This window comes from Hyaena hyaena, unplaced genomic scaffold (genome assembly GCF_003009895.1).
Source record: "Hyaena hyaena isolate Hyena2069 unplaced genomic scaffold, ASM300989v1 scaffold_860, whole genome shotgun sequence".
Lineage (NCBI taxonomy): Eukaryota > Metazoa > Chordata > Mammalia > Carnivora > Hyaenidae > Hyaena > Hyaena hyaena.
In genome coordinates this window covers 142,955-157,876 of record NW_024081493.1, presented here as the reverse complement: position 1 = coordinate 157,876, position 14,922 = coordinate 142,955, and the positions used below count along the sequence as shown (strand labels likewise).

Sequence of the window (14,922 nt, the reverse complement as noted above, 5' to 3'; positions counted from 1 at the left end):
GACACTATTCTTTTTCTCTCTTTATAGAAGAAGAAACTGAGGCACTGTGCAGTTACCTGGCACCAGGTCACACAATAAATGGGAGAATGAGTCTTCCAACAGAGTAACCTAGCTATAGAGCCTGTGCTGTTGTATCATGTTGTCCCTTAGTAAGTCACACTATCCCCCCCCCAACTCACCCATTAAATTACAGAACAAAAGGAGAAAAAGGAGCCTTCAGATAGCTCTAAAAATGGAAGGAAGCCCTCAAATGGAACCCTGGAATGAGATGGGGTGGGAATGCACTGGTCATTCCTGCCCTACCATCATGATGGGAGAAGATTTTGAGCAAATTACGTAAGTTTCAGATTGTTCACTGAAACTTTCACTCTTTCATTCATAATTAGCTACTCTCAAGCTTCTTTCTTCCCCCTCACAGGGGATGGGATAGGGTTAACTATTAGAAAACAACCACTGTTTTAAGGAGCGCCTCACAGAATCCTCACAAACACCCTGTGAATTGGGTTTCACTGGCACATTTTGTTGATGAAGAAGTGGAGGCTCTGAAAAAGTCATTGCCAATGATCATAAACCTCATATGTGGTGGGGCCAAAGAGTGAGGCCACTCTGCCTGCCTCCAGTGTCCACACACTTTTTTCCTCCTAGGCCTGGGGGGCGGGAGCCTGGCATCACACTGATCTTTAGGAGTTGCTGTGTTCTTCAGATGCAACCCTTCACCTTGATTTGAGGCCATCGGTGGTGAGCCCTTAGCAAGAAGGGAGATTCCATAAAACAAGCCAGTTGTCATTTGTTTAATTTTTTATTTGAACATCAAACAGATTGAGAAAGTTGTTTACAGGTGCTTGAGCACCCCACTGGACTCCTTACTTTTTAAAGGTGCAAAAGAGGTTTACAAGTGTGTTTCATTAAACAAAGCAAAGCTTCAACAAAACAGAATCACATCAGTAATAGTATGCATCAGCGAAAAGGTGTATTGAACCGTGAGACACAATTTGGCATGTTAGCCTTTTCCCATAAGACAAGAGCTCTACATCGAAGAATATGTTGTGCACAAAAAGCATTGTTTATAAGCTGTGAGAGAACATAAACTGGCATAATGTCACTTATTAATTCAAGTCTCTATAACCAATGACCTCTCTGTAAATGCAAAGGGGTCCACATCTCAGGCACCTGCTCATGGGACTGTATGTTGTTTCCAGGGTACACAGCTCTGTACAAAGACACGGAAGATGGGTTTGGAACATGGCAGCATTTACATATTTAAAAAGTTCAGGCACATTTGGATGCAAAAAAAAAAAAAGAGTAGAAATTTTTCTCTTAATCTCTGAAAGACAGTGCAAAATTGAAGTGCCGCAACAGAGGCAGCAATTACGTAGAAAACAAGTTTAAATGACTTAGAAAGAGGCCACACTCACTTTAATCCAAATGAAAAGGAAATGCGGTTAGAGGAATCACACTAATGAAAAGATGAATATTTGGGACCAACCACAGTTTAATTCATTTGCTCCAGTTGAGAGTAAGTTTTCAGGGAGTTCACCTGGGAAGTGTGCAGTGTGATCTAGATCGTCCTCCCGGGCTTTGAATTAGAAAGAATCACAGCTGTCCCATAAACTACTAGACGACTCTATCTACCTTCCAAGTAACTGGTTTCCCAAAGCAGATTTGCCTGTGAATATTAGACATTACTACGGTCCTAGTGACCATTCCCGGCATCCACAGGCCATCTCAGAGTGGGAAAGTATGAATAGGAAGGGGTTTGGAATTGGTTTCATGTAGGGGTGCTCTAAACCAACGGCCTAAATCCGTGGCTATTTCAGTGTATAAGATTTTCGTGCGAGAACACCTTACTGTGATCAAGAGTAAGTTATCGGTAAGTCCCTTCTTTGTTCAGCCCCCAGAAGGCATGGGATACGGCATGGTTAGACAGCCTTGCAAGGTTACCAGGAAAATCTAACCAATGACTGCACTTCCTTAGGGACTGGATTTTGCGACCTATGTAGGGTCTTCTCTTTGGATGAACTAGCCTCTCTGACTGTGGCACGAAAGCACTACAGAATCATTACCACGCTAAGCCACAAGCCTGGGGCTAGGCAACGGCCAAAAGAAACACAGGCCACTAGCAGTTCCTTAGACTATACCGCAGATGACACTTGTCTGTCCATAGAATTCCAGCTCCCGTTTTAGAAATGGCTGTCGTTTGTAGTTTATAGGACACGAGTGGAATACAGAACCCGGAGGGCGTACCCCAGGTGCCAGTATCGATCTGCCTCAAAATACTTTCAAGGCTTTTATTACTGTATTTCCCCCCCATCCAAATTCCTGAACCTACCTCCCCACCCTACCCTAACCCTCAGGTTGATTGTATCGTTCAAAAATTAAATTGCCTCAGAGTGTGGAGGGGTGGGGGCGGGAATACAACACGTCCCCTGCCCCCAACAGCAGTATCAGCTGCAAAGTGTCAGCTGTCTGTTAGTGGCACTTCAAATAAGAATAAAAAGAGATTTCTAAAATTATTTGAGATTCCTGGGCTAACACTCCAACCATCTGGTGTTCTCTGCCCATTTCAAATGTAGTAGTATCTTAACATGAATACAAACACATTAGATGCGGAATGTAAAACCCTCCACTTTATTATTGTTTGGATTTAGCTGGTATTACATCACCTATAATACTAGAATTTTTTTGTCTGTTTTTATTTTTTTAAAAGAAAATCTAAGTATAAACATTAAAAAGAACCCACTGACCCATTAGGTACTGTCCAAAAATATTACTACTAATATTTTGGTAAAGCAAGATTAGCTGCCCTGAATAATTTTCCTTTGCAGGCATATTCTCTGCTACATAAGATTGTCTATCACTCAATATCCAACAATAGGCATCTGGATTAGTGCTATTTTGTCTACTGTGGATATAAAAGTTGATATGAAATGTGATCTTCATTTAAATGAATAATCACCAGGTCTTAGGCATCAATGACCGCATACCTGACAAGGTAGCTTAACAGAAAAAAAAAACACCTCAGTATTTTTTGTTGGTTTTGCATGTTAACCCAGTCAAATTAAATCCAGAATGGAATTACTACATTCAATTGTCTGATAAACAAGCATTGCAATTTCAAAAATAATATATATTATACTATATAAGGTGCTTCTTAAACAAAAACAACAAAAGAATTATGTTCTAAACATATTCTTACCGTAGCTACACAAAATTGCCCCTAAATTCAGATGCACATAATCTGAAAAAAAAAAAAAAAAAACCTTTTTTTTTTTTTTTTTTTTTTTTGGCCCTCCCAGGTTCCCAGTCCTTTGGTGATTGCTTACTAAGTAATCAAAAATGAATGAAATCCACGTTTAGAAACAGGCATCCCAAGAGAAGCTCTCGAAGCTTGGCTGTGTTGTTGGCTAACACATCACCTCTGAATGGGGTTCAAATTATAGACAATGAAGTCACCAGAGGAAACCAAACTTGCTTTTTGGCTGAGAAGAAGAAATAACCCATAGTTGGCTCTGGAGAAGCAAAGGCCTTGGGAAAGCTGCCCTGTGGCTGGGGTGAGCCTCTCTGGTTTAGCCTATAGGTCATAGCATTCCTACAGCCCAACACTAGTCACACTCTCTCGGCTTATGAAGTTGAATAAAATGAGCTTTGGGGGAATTTTTTTCCCCAAGGCCAAACCCTGGTTTTTGGATGAGTTCTAAACAACCAAGAACACACGCAGTCTGACCAGGTCCCCGGCGACCTGAGTAGGGAGTCTCCCGTCCTGACCCTCCAGCCTCCTCACCCCCACACGGGGTTGGGAAAACTGCAGGGATGCAGCTGTCTACCACCCCTGCTGCCAGCCAGGGTGGCAAGAAGAGAAGGGCTGCCCACGGATCCCAGGGCAGCCCCATGGTGCACATGGGGCCTCCTGGGTACCTGCAGCCTGTGCAGGGCCACCATGAGCCTTTCAGTTTCATCCAGTTTCTCCCCTACTTTTCCTCCTCTTCTCCAAGACCTACACAAATCATGCACGTTTACTATTTCCCCAGTACCCCAGGGCTAAAACTGTCACCAGGGTGCCCACTCTTGTAAACTACTCTTGGTCACGTGCTGGGCACCACAAGTGACTAATTCACCTTACACACCAGGAAGATCCAAGTAGAGCGCCCTCTGCTGGCAAGTGCGAGACCTCACCAGAGCAGGTCCTGAAGCCGATTTTACTGCCAAGTCCTGAGGGGAGAGGGCTTTCTCTCATAAAATGAAAACAAAACAAAAGCAAAAACCAACAAAACAAAAAAAACCCAAAAATTTATCCCTCAAAGGGAAACTGGTATATGTGGAGGTGACTTAATTGGGATCAACTTGCTGTTGATGGGTCCATGGGAAGCAAGAATTAACTGGAACCCATGACCTGAATGTACATAGTGTTCTCAAAAACCAGTGGAAGAGCACTCGTCAAATCTGAAGGTGCAGTTTTAAGTGCACAAAGTTTTGGCAATTAGGGGACCTTCCTTCTCTGTGGGCATCTTGTATTCCTATAGGGCAAATGGATAGACAATCACTGAACATTCTGCTACAGCCATGCAACAGAGCAAAAGCTTTACGGTATGACTTTAATAAAATGCTACGTTACTATAGGAATACAAGATGATACCATAACAAGCCCTTGACCTTGCTTCCTCCAAGTCAGCAATTAAAGGAGCCACCTTCAAGTCTTTCCTGTGGCTTTTTCATAAAGCCATTAAAAAGCGCTTCACAGAGATGAAATGTCCACTCTCCAGCCCTGGGTCTCAACAAGTAGCTTAAATGCACAGTCACCTGAGTCCCAGCTCATAGACTGAGTTCAGTCATGAAAAGTTACAGAACCCTCATGCTTAGCAATGTAGCAAAGGGGCAGAGAGAGCCAGTACAAAGAATTTAGCCCTGGAATCCCTTTGGCTGTTCCCAAAAGAAGGCGTGCCACTAAGAACTGAGCAGGCAGACGGATGGCCACTCATATCGGAAAGCCACGGTGGCGGGTGCATGCCGGAGTGTGCACAGGAGCCCAACTCTGCTATCGTGATGCATGATGTGGGTAAAATGCTGCAGGGATTCTCAGGGCCCGGGGGAAGAGGGGGTGGGGACCTGGGAGCTCTCAGAGTGTGGTGGGGAAAGCCCCTGCCTCGTCGGTGATGTAAAACGCTTGCAAGGAATGTGAAGAAGTAGAGCCCGGGGTGGCCAGCTGGCTCTGGTTCATCTCCTCCATGGGCACGCCCCCACGGTTGGCTGGGGCGTGCAGGCGGTGGGCGTCCAGCATCTCCAGCAGCAGGTCGTAGAGAGGTACTATGTTCTTGCACTTCATGCTGTACAGATGCTCCATGCCTTTGTTACTGTGGGGGGGGGGGGGGAGACAGAAGGGAGGCTACTTTAGAGCATCGCAGGCTCTAGGCCTGCCAAGGCCCCTAAGAAGGGGGGAAGCGGGGGATACTCCAAAGACACCTGCGTATCCATCTTTGTCCCTGTTGGAAGAGCCATTACAGGATTTGCTATGCAGGTGACTTACTTTCACTGACTCAAATGAGGTTCTATTCCCCACTATTAGCATTACAACTAAAAAGAGAACAGAAACATGCTACTCACGTAGGAGGGAGTTTTTTTAAATGTGTAGAATGGTCCACGAACTTCCCTTGCTAAAACTGTTCCAGGTGTTTGCCATCTTGTCAGAATAAACTCTAACTTTCCTCCCATTCTCTACGAGGTCTAACTGACATGGGTTCCACCTACTTCCCCAGGCCCCCTGGCCTCGCTCCCCTAGCTCGCGCCCTTTACCTGTGCTGAGCTGTCTAAGAAAGAGCTTGAAGAAACTGAGCTCTACTTCCAGACTCAGATATCTTCACTTGCTGTTCCCTCTGCCTGGATGCTCATCCCCAAAATCTTTTCTTTTTAATGTTTATTTGAGAGAGAGAGAACGCGCGCGCACACGTACATGTGCGGGACAGAGAGAGAAGGACAGAGAGAAAAGGGGACACAGAATCCGAAGCAGGCTCCAGGATCCCAGCGGTCAGCACAGAGCCTGATGCATGGCTCGAAGCCACGAACCGTGAGATCATGACTGGAGCCTAAGCTGGACGCTTAACCGACTGAGTCACCCAGGCGCCCTCTTCCCCCAAATCTTCAGATGCCACTTCCCTTGGAAGTCATTTTGCTGCCACAGTGGCAGTGACCTCAGGGCCTACAGCTTCAGCTGCTCTACTCGGTGTTCCTCCAGCACTATGATGACCTGACATTGCTCTGCGTACATATGCATGCAGATTCCTTCCCCCAGGAGTACGTGTGTGCGCCCGCACACGCGTGCGCGCGCACACACACACACACACACATACACACACACATGGAAGGTTCCCCAAGGGGCCGTGATCTGCCCATTCTGCAGGCGCAGAACAGTGCCAAGAATGTGGTAATGCTCAGAAGACAGGGGACCAATGGACACAGGGAAATGTAGGCAAATGACATTCCTCCTTTTAACCACTGTCCCCCCTGCCCTCCACCAGCTTCAACTCTGCTCTTTCTCCCGCCACACCACCCATGGGAAAAATACCAAACAACTATTATGGAGCTAGAAATCTGTCAGAGAGAATGATGCATCATGAGTAGGCAGGACCAAATACCCTAGAAAACATTTCATTTTTAGTAGGGGAAAAGTCGCATGAGCCAGAGACGTTGCCAGAAAAACACAGCATCAAACTATTCAAGTCTTGCAAAACCACAACCTAATTACATCTCTGTGTGTGTGTGTGTGTGTGTGTGTGTGTGTTTTAATTTAAAATGCTGTTAATGTTAAATGCCCGCTGGATCTCACACTGTCTTGCTCTTACAACCTAATGAAGCACATTTATAGTCACGTGACATCTGGTGTGAAGTTCTCTGAGTAACAACATATGGCTGGAGCCAACCTTAAGAAAACAGAGTGAGATTGGCTGTAATAAGGCACCAAAACATTAGTGGGGGGGGGGGGGTGCGTGCGCTCGCACCCAAGTGAGAGAGAGAGAATATGCTCAAAGCTTTCAACAGAATAGCAGTTTCTCTCCAGCTCTCCCTCCAGCTGTTCACACAATTCAGACAAACTCTAGAGAGCTCTCTCACTGCTCCTGCCCTCTACCAAACATCACCAAAAAAACCTACTAAGGCCTATAAATTCAGTGCAGATGTAGTTGGGTACTCACTGATAAGGCTTGTTAATGCTGAAAAACAGGTGACAGATTTGAAAATTCAGCAATGCCTACCGGCGAATAAAACCTTCATCTGCAATAACATGGTTTCTATGACATCTTTGGAACTCCTGGCTCAGAGTAAATGCTAATACATTTCTTCTAGGGGAAGGTGCCTCTCTCAGCCAGGAAATGTCGTAAAGGATTGTTACTCTGATATGATCCCTGCTGCCCTCTTTGTAATATTCATAAAAATAAATGGGAGAGGATTAGAAATGTGCACTCTGAATGCAGTCTTCCCCTCTACGTGGCCAAGGTGAGTCCTCATGTTCGTGACACTAGATACTTCGAGGATCCCTGAGAACAGAGATGACAATCATTAACTCTCAAACCTTGCTAGGTAGAAGCCATCATTTGGGAATTTCAAATTCATAGGGCACGGAAAATACTCAAGTAAGTTCTCATTTGCTCATTCATTCATTCTTTCACTTGGCAATAATGCTGTGAGCATATACGACATAGAAGATGTCATATAGGGGATTGTGGGGGGATACAAAGAAGAGAAAGACACTTATTTTCTCAGGAAGCTACCAATTTTCAAGGTGGTTTCTAGAGCAGGTGCCTGCTGGGACTTTGATGGGACAAACTTCTTCCCACTTAATGCTGAATCTCGAGGTTTGAAAGCCCCATAAAATTTAAGCCAACCCTTCAGACACCATGCCCTCCCCTCACAGCCACTGAAAAAAGAAATTTCATCTTCATTCCAAAGGTCTGGGTGTAAGCCCAAGGTCATATGGATTTCATCACGCATGGGTACTTGATCCCTCATTTTTAGGGCCTTTCTGGAATACAGTATATACCACCTTCTTCATTTCTTCCCTGCAGGCTGAGTTCTGATCAGAGGAATAGTAGCCATTAAGCATCTGGCCAGCCACATTACATGACTATTTGAAATGGAAATGAAGCCCTTTTCTCCTTTGGGCACAGAAAGGCTCTTCCTTCCTCTGCTAATAACCTACCTTAACTCCTACACAAAATATTTATTGAGTTGTTACTCTGTGCCAAGCCCTATGCTAGTAGGTATTGGATACACAGATTATGCAAGATGAATTGTGATAAGTGCCTCAAAGAGTTTACAGTCTAACCTGGGCAGAGAGAAAACGAAATGGGCAATAACGATCAGAAAGAACAGGATATGAATCCCACCTGGCTTAAGGATCAGGAGATGCTTTCTGAAAAGAATACCTTAGCTATGATGGATTACCTTACTGTTCTGAAATATTCACTCCCTGTGCCACGTGCCCCTGATCTTGACTTTAAGCCTCATCATGTGACCTGTTGGCCAACAGAATGTTGCAGATATCACTTAACTGAAAGATCCAAATGTGCTTGCCCTTACAGGCTGGCTTTCCTGTGCTGCTGCCATTGTCGTGAGAACGCTATGTCCCAGCTAACCTGTGGGTACAGGCGGATAAAAGACACGTGGAGCAGTCACGTGGCCTGCCTGCAGCTCGAAGCAGAGTCTCCCGGCTGTGCCCAGCCTCCATCAGCTGTCCCCCAGATGGCAGGGAACCCAGCGGGGATAAAAGAGCTGCCAGCCGATGTGCAACCTGAAGTGGCCCACTGGGGACTCAGACAAGAGTGGATGGCTAGAGCTCAGCCTGCCAGGACCTCCTAGGATGCTAAGTAGCGGCCAGCGCACAGAAGTTACATAAGCTAAATAAAGGAACTTCCACTTGCCTCTAGAGCAATGGGAAGCTATTTGAGGGTTTTAAATAAAAGAATGATGTGAGCAGACGTGGTATTAGGACGGTCACTCTGACTCTGTGTGGAGAAGGGCTTAGGAAGGGTCAAGACTGAAGGCAGGGAGATGCATTGGGTGGCCTCTGCAAAAATCTAGAAGAAAATGATGGTAGCTTGGATGAGAGGAACAGCAGTGAGGGGGGACAAGAAGGGATCTGAGATGAATGGAAGAATCAATGGTGACTCTCTGTGAGGTGTGGGGACCAAGATTCTCTTGGTATTTCTTTTTTCTTTTATTTTTAATTTTTTTTTTTTTTTAAATATTTTTATTTATTTCTGGGGGGGAGAGAGAGAGAGAGAGAGAGAGAGCGTGAGCAGGGGAGGGTCAGAGAGAGAGGGAGACACAGACTCTGAAACAGGCTCCAGGCTCTGAGCTGGCAGTCAGCACAGAGCCCGACGCGGGGCCCGAACCCATGAACCGCGAGATCATGACCCAAGCGAAAGTCGGATGCTTAACCGACTAAGCCACCCAGGCGCCCCTATTTTTAATTTCTTTAATGTTCATCTTTGAGAGCAAGAGAGCATGAGCTGGGAGCAGTGGAGAGAGAGGGGACAGAGGATCCAAAGTAGGCTCTGTGCTGACAGCAGAGGGTCTGATGTGGGGCTCGAACTCATAAACCATGAGGTCATGACCTGAGCCAAAATCAGAGGCTTAACCAACTGAGCCACCCAGTCGCTCCTGAATTTCTAAGTGTACGTAGCGGGAGTGGGGTGCAGGAACCCTAATGGACGTGCCTGGTGCCTTCAGAGGACAGGCGTGCCCACGCACCTGCCTTGGTTGGTGGGATAAAATGAAGGACATTGCCGCGCTCCTTCTGCCCACACACCACACACTCCTCCTCCCTTCAAACTGAGTGCAAATGTCACTTCCTCTATGAAATCTTTCTGACACCTGCCCCACACCCTAGATAGATTTCCTTCTTCCTTCCTCCGTCCTCCCATAGCATTTATGCTCCTTACCCACTGGGAACTGTTCCGAGAGTGCTATCTGTATTTAGGCATCTGCCCTTCCCGGCCCAGCGGTAACACGTCTGAGGGCTTGCGCTCATTACGGTGCTCCCATGGGGAACCCAAGGGTGCCTCACCTCATGTGCCTGATGTGGGAGAGGATGAGGAGGAGCTGAGCCAGACGCCGGTGCTGCTGCTGCAGGGTCAGGCCTGCTTTGGCCATCAGGTGGATCAAGGTGTCTGTGATCTTGTCCAAGACACGGTGGATATGGTCCTTCTCTTCCAGAGACTTCAGGGTGCTGGACAGAAATGTGTACACTCCTGAATGTGCAGAGAGACAGTGAGACAGAGAACCTCCAAGACGATGAGGTCTAGGAGACTGGCAGTGTGCACAGGATATAATATCGGGCCAATGCCAATGCTGGCCCTCCCCACCCCCACTGACCCTCGCACAGCAGGGCGGAAGTTTGGGACCCATTCGATCTAAGCAACTCCACGAAATTCCTACTCAATATTACATGCCTGAGAACACCGAGAAACCCATTTGGCCTTCTGTGTGTGTGCCACTTTGGGGGATTTGGCCTTACAATGCCCAGGAAAGGCACTGTTAGGTTCGGGGCTGTAATGGTTGCACCAGCCACTCCTTCTCTGTCACATCTGACACCAATGCCAAGTAGCCCACTAATGCTGACGGCAAACTCCTGAGAGAGCCGTTATTATTCCTCTGTCATTAAGAAAACAAAGGGCAGAGAGATGCATGAAACCTGCTAAGAGAACTCCTTAGGACAAAGCAGAGCTGAGAAGGAAGCCCAACACACAGACTCCACATATGGTCATTATTATGTGACACTCGTGTGAACTGCACAGAGAACAAGAATGACTTGTGAAGTGACTGACAAGTAACTTTTCTGGGTAGGATCTAACTTGCTGTTATGTTTCAGGACAAGCTTAGGGCCTTCCTACTTTCCTCCTCAACCGAAAGGTGTATGGCGGGTGGGCGCAGAGGACTATGGGAACTGTTGCTTTTCACTGCAAGGCACATTTTTTTTTGTTTTGTTTTGCTTTGCTTTGTTTCCCTCCCGCCTTTTTTCTGGAAATAGATCCTACTCCCTGGGCCATACGTAGACTCAGGACTGAAGTGAGGCAATCAGGGGGCACCTGGGTGGCTCAGTCAGTTGAGCATCTGACTTTAGCTCGTCATAATTTCATGGTTTGTGAGTTTGAGCCTCGCATCCCGCTCTCTGTTGTCAGCACAGAGCCTGCTTCAGATCCTTAGTCTCCCTCTCTCTGACCCTCCCCAGCTTGTGCTCTCTCTCTCTCTCAAAAATAAACTTTAACAAAAAAGAAAAGAAATGAGACAACCAGGCCACTCTATTTGCTGGGACAGGATTAGCTCTGAGCTAGACAATCAGAGCTTTTTCTGGAGTTGTATATGGACGTTGTGAGACAAAAACTCTTTCCTTGAGATTGCTGAGCCTGGAGGGTGAGAAGAGTGACTTTCAGGATGGCACCTTCCTGCTCGCGGGGCTCCCATGTGCAGAACTGGGCTGAGCAACAGAATGCAGAGGTAATAGTTAAATGGCAGAGGGGGTATCAGGGAATCCTGGTTCAGGCACAAGGTCCTATTCATACATTGTTTTCTTTTGACCTTCTAGCTTCCATAGTATCCTTTCTAACACACGAATCCATAAAGTCCCTTCTTGCTTAAATGTAAGTTGGTTTCTATCACTTCTAACAAAAAGAATCCCAACCATTTGACTGAGTTGCAAACTCAGCCCAAGGACCAGAGGAAGGTGAGTGATAAAGAGGTGGGAAGTATTCGGAGTAAGAGGAGAGCGGATGGATCAGTCTTGTCATAGGACCACAAAGATGGATTTTCTATCAAGTAAACCCTCCAGAAATAAGCCCCATTCTTGCCTAATCATACCATCCGACAGAGGGCTGATGATGCTGTATTTTTCTCCAGATGATGCATTATGTATTTAGCAACATTTTTTCAGTCTTATTTCTTCTCAGCCCACTGGCTCCCTCATAAAGAGATTTCTTCTGCTCCCCATCCCCTCCCCGTCCTCATTGGTACCTTCAACTTAAGGCCTCTACATTTATTAATATCTGACTTTGTACTGGTAATGTGATGACAAGTTACTGCTCGCACCACAACCCGGAGATTGGGGATGGGGAAAATACCTACGCAGTGGAACTCATAGTAAACAGTTGTAATTGCCCAGAATGGAAAATGGCTGTTTTAAAACAAATACAACAACAACAAAACCAGGATCGTCAGGATCTTGGCTAACATGCAATTGAATAGTATAATGTAGCTTTTGGTACCCAGAGGCACTTGGATTCAAAGCAAATAGACCACAGAATGAGTAAGCAATAGACAGGCAGTGAAATAAGAAAGAAATTGCCAGATTCCTTCACTTACGTTCCATGTGAACTGTTGACAGAGAAAGAATGTGTCCGTTAGAAAAATGGGCAACTGTCCAGTGGCCTTGGGGTGCCCTGGAGGTGATGGATGGCAGGGAAGTTGTGCACCAGTAGGTTGGAGTGAGGGGCACCTCTGAGCACCCCTGGCCCTGCCTCGCCCTTCCCTCTCCATTACCACACACATTCTAGCCTCCAGTCTCCCAGAGGCCCTGCATCTGGTTGTATGTCCTGGGAACCTACCCAGGCCACAGATCCGAGTTAATCCAACTTGAATGATGCGTTTTCTACCAATTTCCTTTTTTGTCACCACTCGGGATACTGGCCTCATTCACTAATAATCCTGTTCTGGTTCAACACAACCACAGAATCGAGGAGCAACCAGCTTCAAGGTGACATCCAGCTGCACTTGGTCTTCCTCCTTGTGCGCCCAGGGACAGAGTCTCAGATTCCTTCTGCTTGAATCTCAGACACCTTGAGAGCCAGCCTCACACCATGCCCTTCCCAATGAAGGTAAAGAACCCTGGCCCTCAGACTGCAGGGTGGGAAGTTTTCTCTGGGGCTGATGATCTCGCATCTTCCTCCACGTGCCTGCACACATCGAGTCTTGCATTTGGCACACTTTGATTAAGGATCTACTGTGTGCATGCACTATGTTACTTAATAGGGCTTCCAAGTATTATTTTGTTAGTGGTTTTTTAAATGTTTTTTATTTATTATTTTTGAGAGATAGAGCACAAGTGGGGGAGGAGCAGAGAGAGAGGAAGACACAGAATCTGAAGCAGGCTCCAGGCTCTGAACTGTCAGCAGAGCCTGACGTGGGGCTCAAACTCATGAACGGCAAGATCATGACCTGCGCTGAAGTCAGACGCTTAACTGACTGAGCCACCCAGGCGCCCCAAGTGTTAATGTTTTAAGTGCAGATATTGCCTGTGGGGAAAGAATTTTCTTAGCATCGACTCTTGGGATGCAGGCCATTTGCAGAACAAGCCTGTTTTTCTAGTCCTGTTTTGGCACCGATACAGCTTATCATTTCATCCTTGTCAGCAGATGCTTCCTAGCTGCGTAAATACACTCGGAAATAAAAATACAGCCCCATTGAAATGCCAATAATTGACAACAGCAGCCATCATCCTTTTGGGCTTTTCTGGCAAAATGTGGTCCACGTTTGCTGCTGCTGCTGCCCCTAAGGGGGCGTTTGAGAGAAACAACAGAAATTCAAATTCCCAGAATGCTTCCAATGCTCTGGCAAATGTAAAATGGGGCTGCTGGTAATTTCCATATCCCAGGTGGTCTCTGCCACCCAGAACGGCTGCGCCACTGTGCCCAATAGCACAGAGCCAGTGATCAGACAGTGAAGGCCTTCAGAAATACTCTCGCAACAAGGCAGGCTTTGCAACGGCCAGAGCTGCTCCAAATCCCCAAGATGGAAAAAAACAATCTGTATGTCATTATCCAGTCTTGAAGTGTTATTAGCAAATCTGAGCTTCTCCATGTTCTGAACCTTGGCCAACACCAGGAGATGTACAAAGACTCTATGGAGAAATCTGGTGGCGGAAAAGAATGGGGAGCGAAACCACAGGGCACCCCCATATATGAGAGCTCAATTCAATCTTTCTCGCTCTCTTGCTTTCACCGACTCTTAATTTCACTCACTCCTCTCATTCTGCTCAGATGCTCTGCCTCTTCCTTCTTCCTTTTTTCTCTCCGCCCCATAGGAACATCTCTAGACCCTCATCACTATTCCAGATGATGGAGCCTTCCGGAAGCTGGAGGAATGCAGGCATGGGCCCTGCAGGGCATATATATGTGGCCGTGCCCAGAAGGAAGCACAGCCCACCCAACCACTGACCTCCCCTAGTGGGCACATCTCATTGTTCTAAACAAATGAAAAGTGCTGAGGCCCATGGCTTACCAGATGCTTAAGGACAAATTCTTCAAGCAAGGACACATGTTTACTTTTCCAAAGGGAAAATGACAGGGGATCCTGGGAGAATCCTTTAGCCTACAGCAGTTTGACGAAATTAAAAAAAAAAAAAGAAAAAAGACTCAAAGGGAAAAAATAGCAGAGAAAACCCCTCAAGTCCACGATTGTAGCAAGCTGCCACTCTCCTTGCATAAAAAGAGTGGCAGCTTTTTCCTTTTATCCTGTTTACCCAGTGATTAATCTGCAGGTCAGCCTTGAGAGTTTTTAACTGTAAAACAAGCAATGAAGCCTTTCTGCTTAGAAGCGCCTTCAAGACTGGGTGATGGGCATGGAGGAGGGCACTTGTTGGGATGAGCACTGGGTGTTAGATGGAAACCAAATTGACAATAAACTATAAAAAAAAAAAAAAGACTGACAGTTTGATGAGCACTCCGTTTGTTTTGTTCCCCCCCCCCCCCCCCCCCCCCCCCCCCCCCGCCCTGTGACTGCTGTTCTTCTAGGGGATAGAACTGCCCCTGGGGTGGGTTGGGACAGGTCCATGGTTGCTATGGCCACTTAGTGGGAGAGACCTGTTGGATGTCCTACAAAGCGTGAGACAGTTCCAAATAACGAAGGAGTTTTTCATGAATGTATTAATGAATTAATCCTACT

The 14,922-nt window shown here is 46.4% G+C and overlaps 1 protein-coding gene across 1 annotated transcript in view; it reads right to left on the bottom strand.

Annotated features, from left to right (window-relative positions):
* Positions 1–783: 783 nt before the first annotated feature.
* Positions 784–14,922, bottom strand: part of LOC120222308 (estrogen receptor) — a gene marked incomplete at its 5' end in the record, with an annotated part of 154,916 nt that continues 140,777 nt past the window's right edge. Inside the window, 2 exons of the mRNA XM_039220103.1 lie at positions 784–5,348; positions 10,055–10,238. Of these exons, the coding sequence (XP_039076034.1) occupies positions 5,114–5,348; positions 10,055–10,238 (419 nt within the window). The remainder of the gene's footprint in view (positions 5,349–10,054; positions 10,239–14,922) is intronic.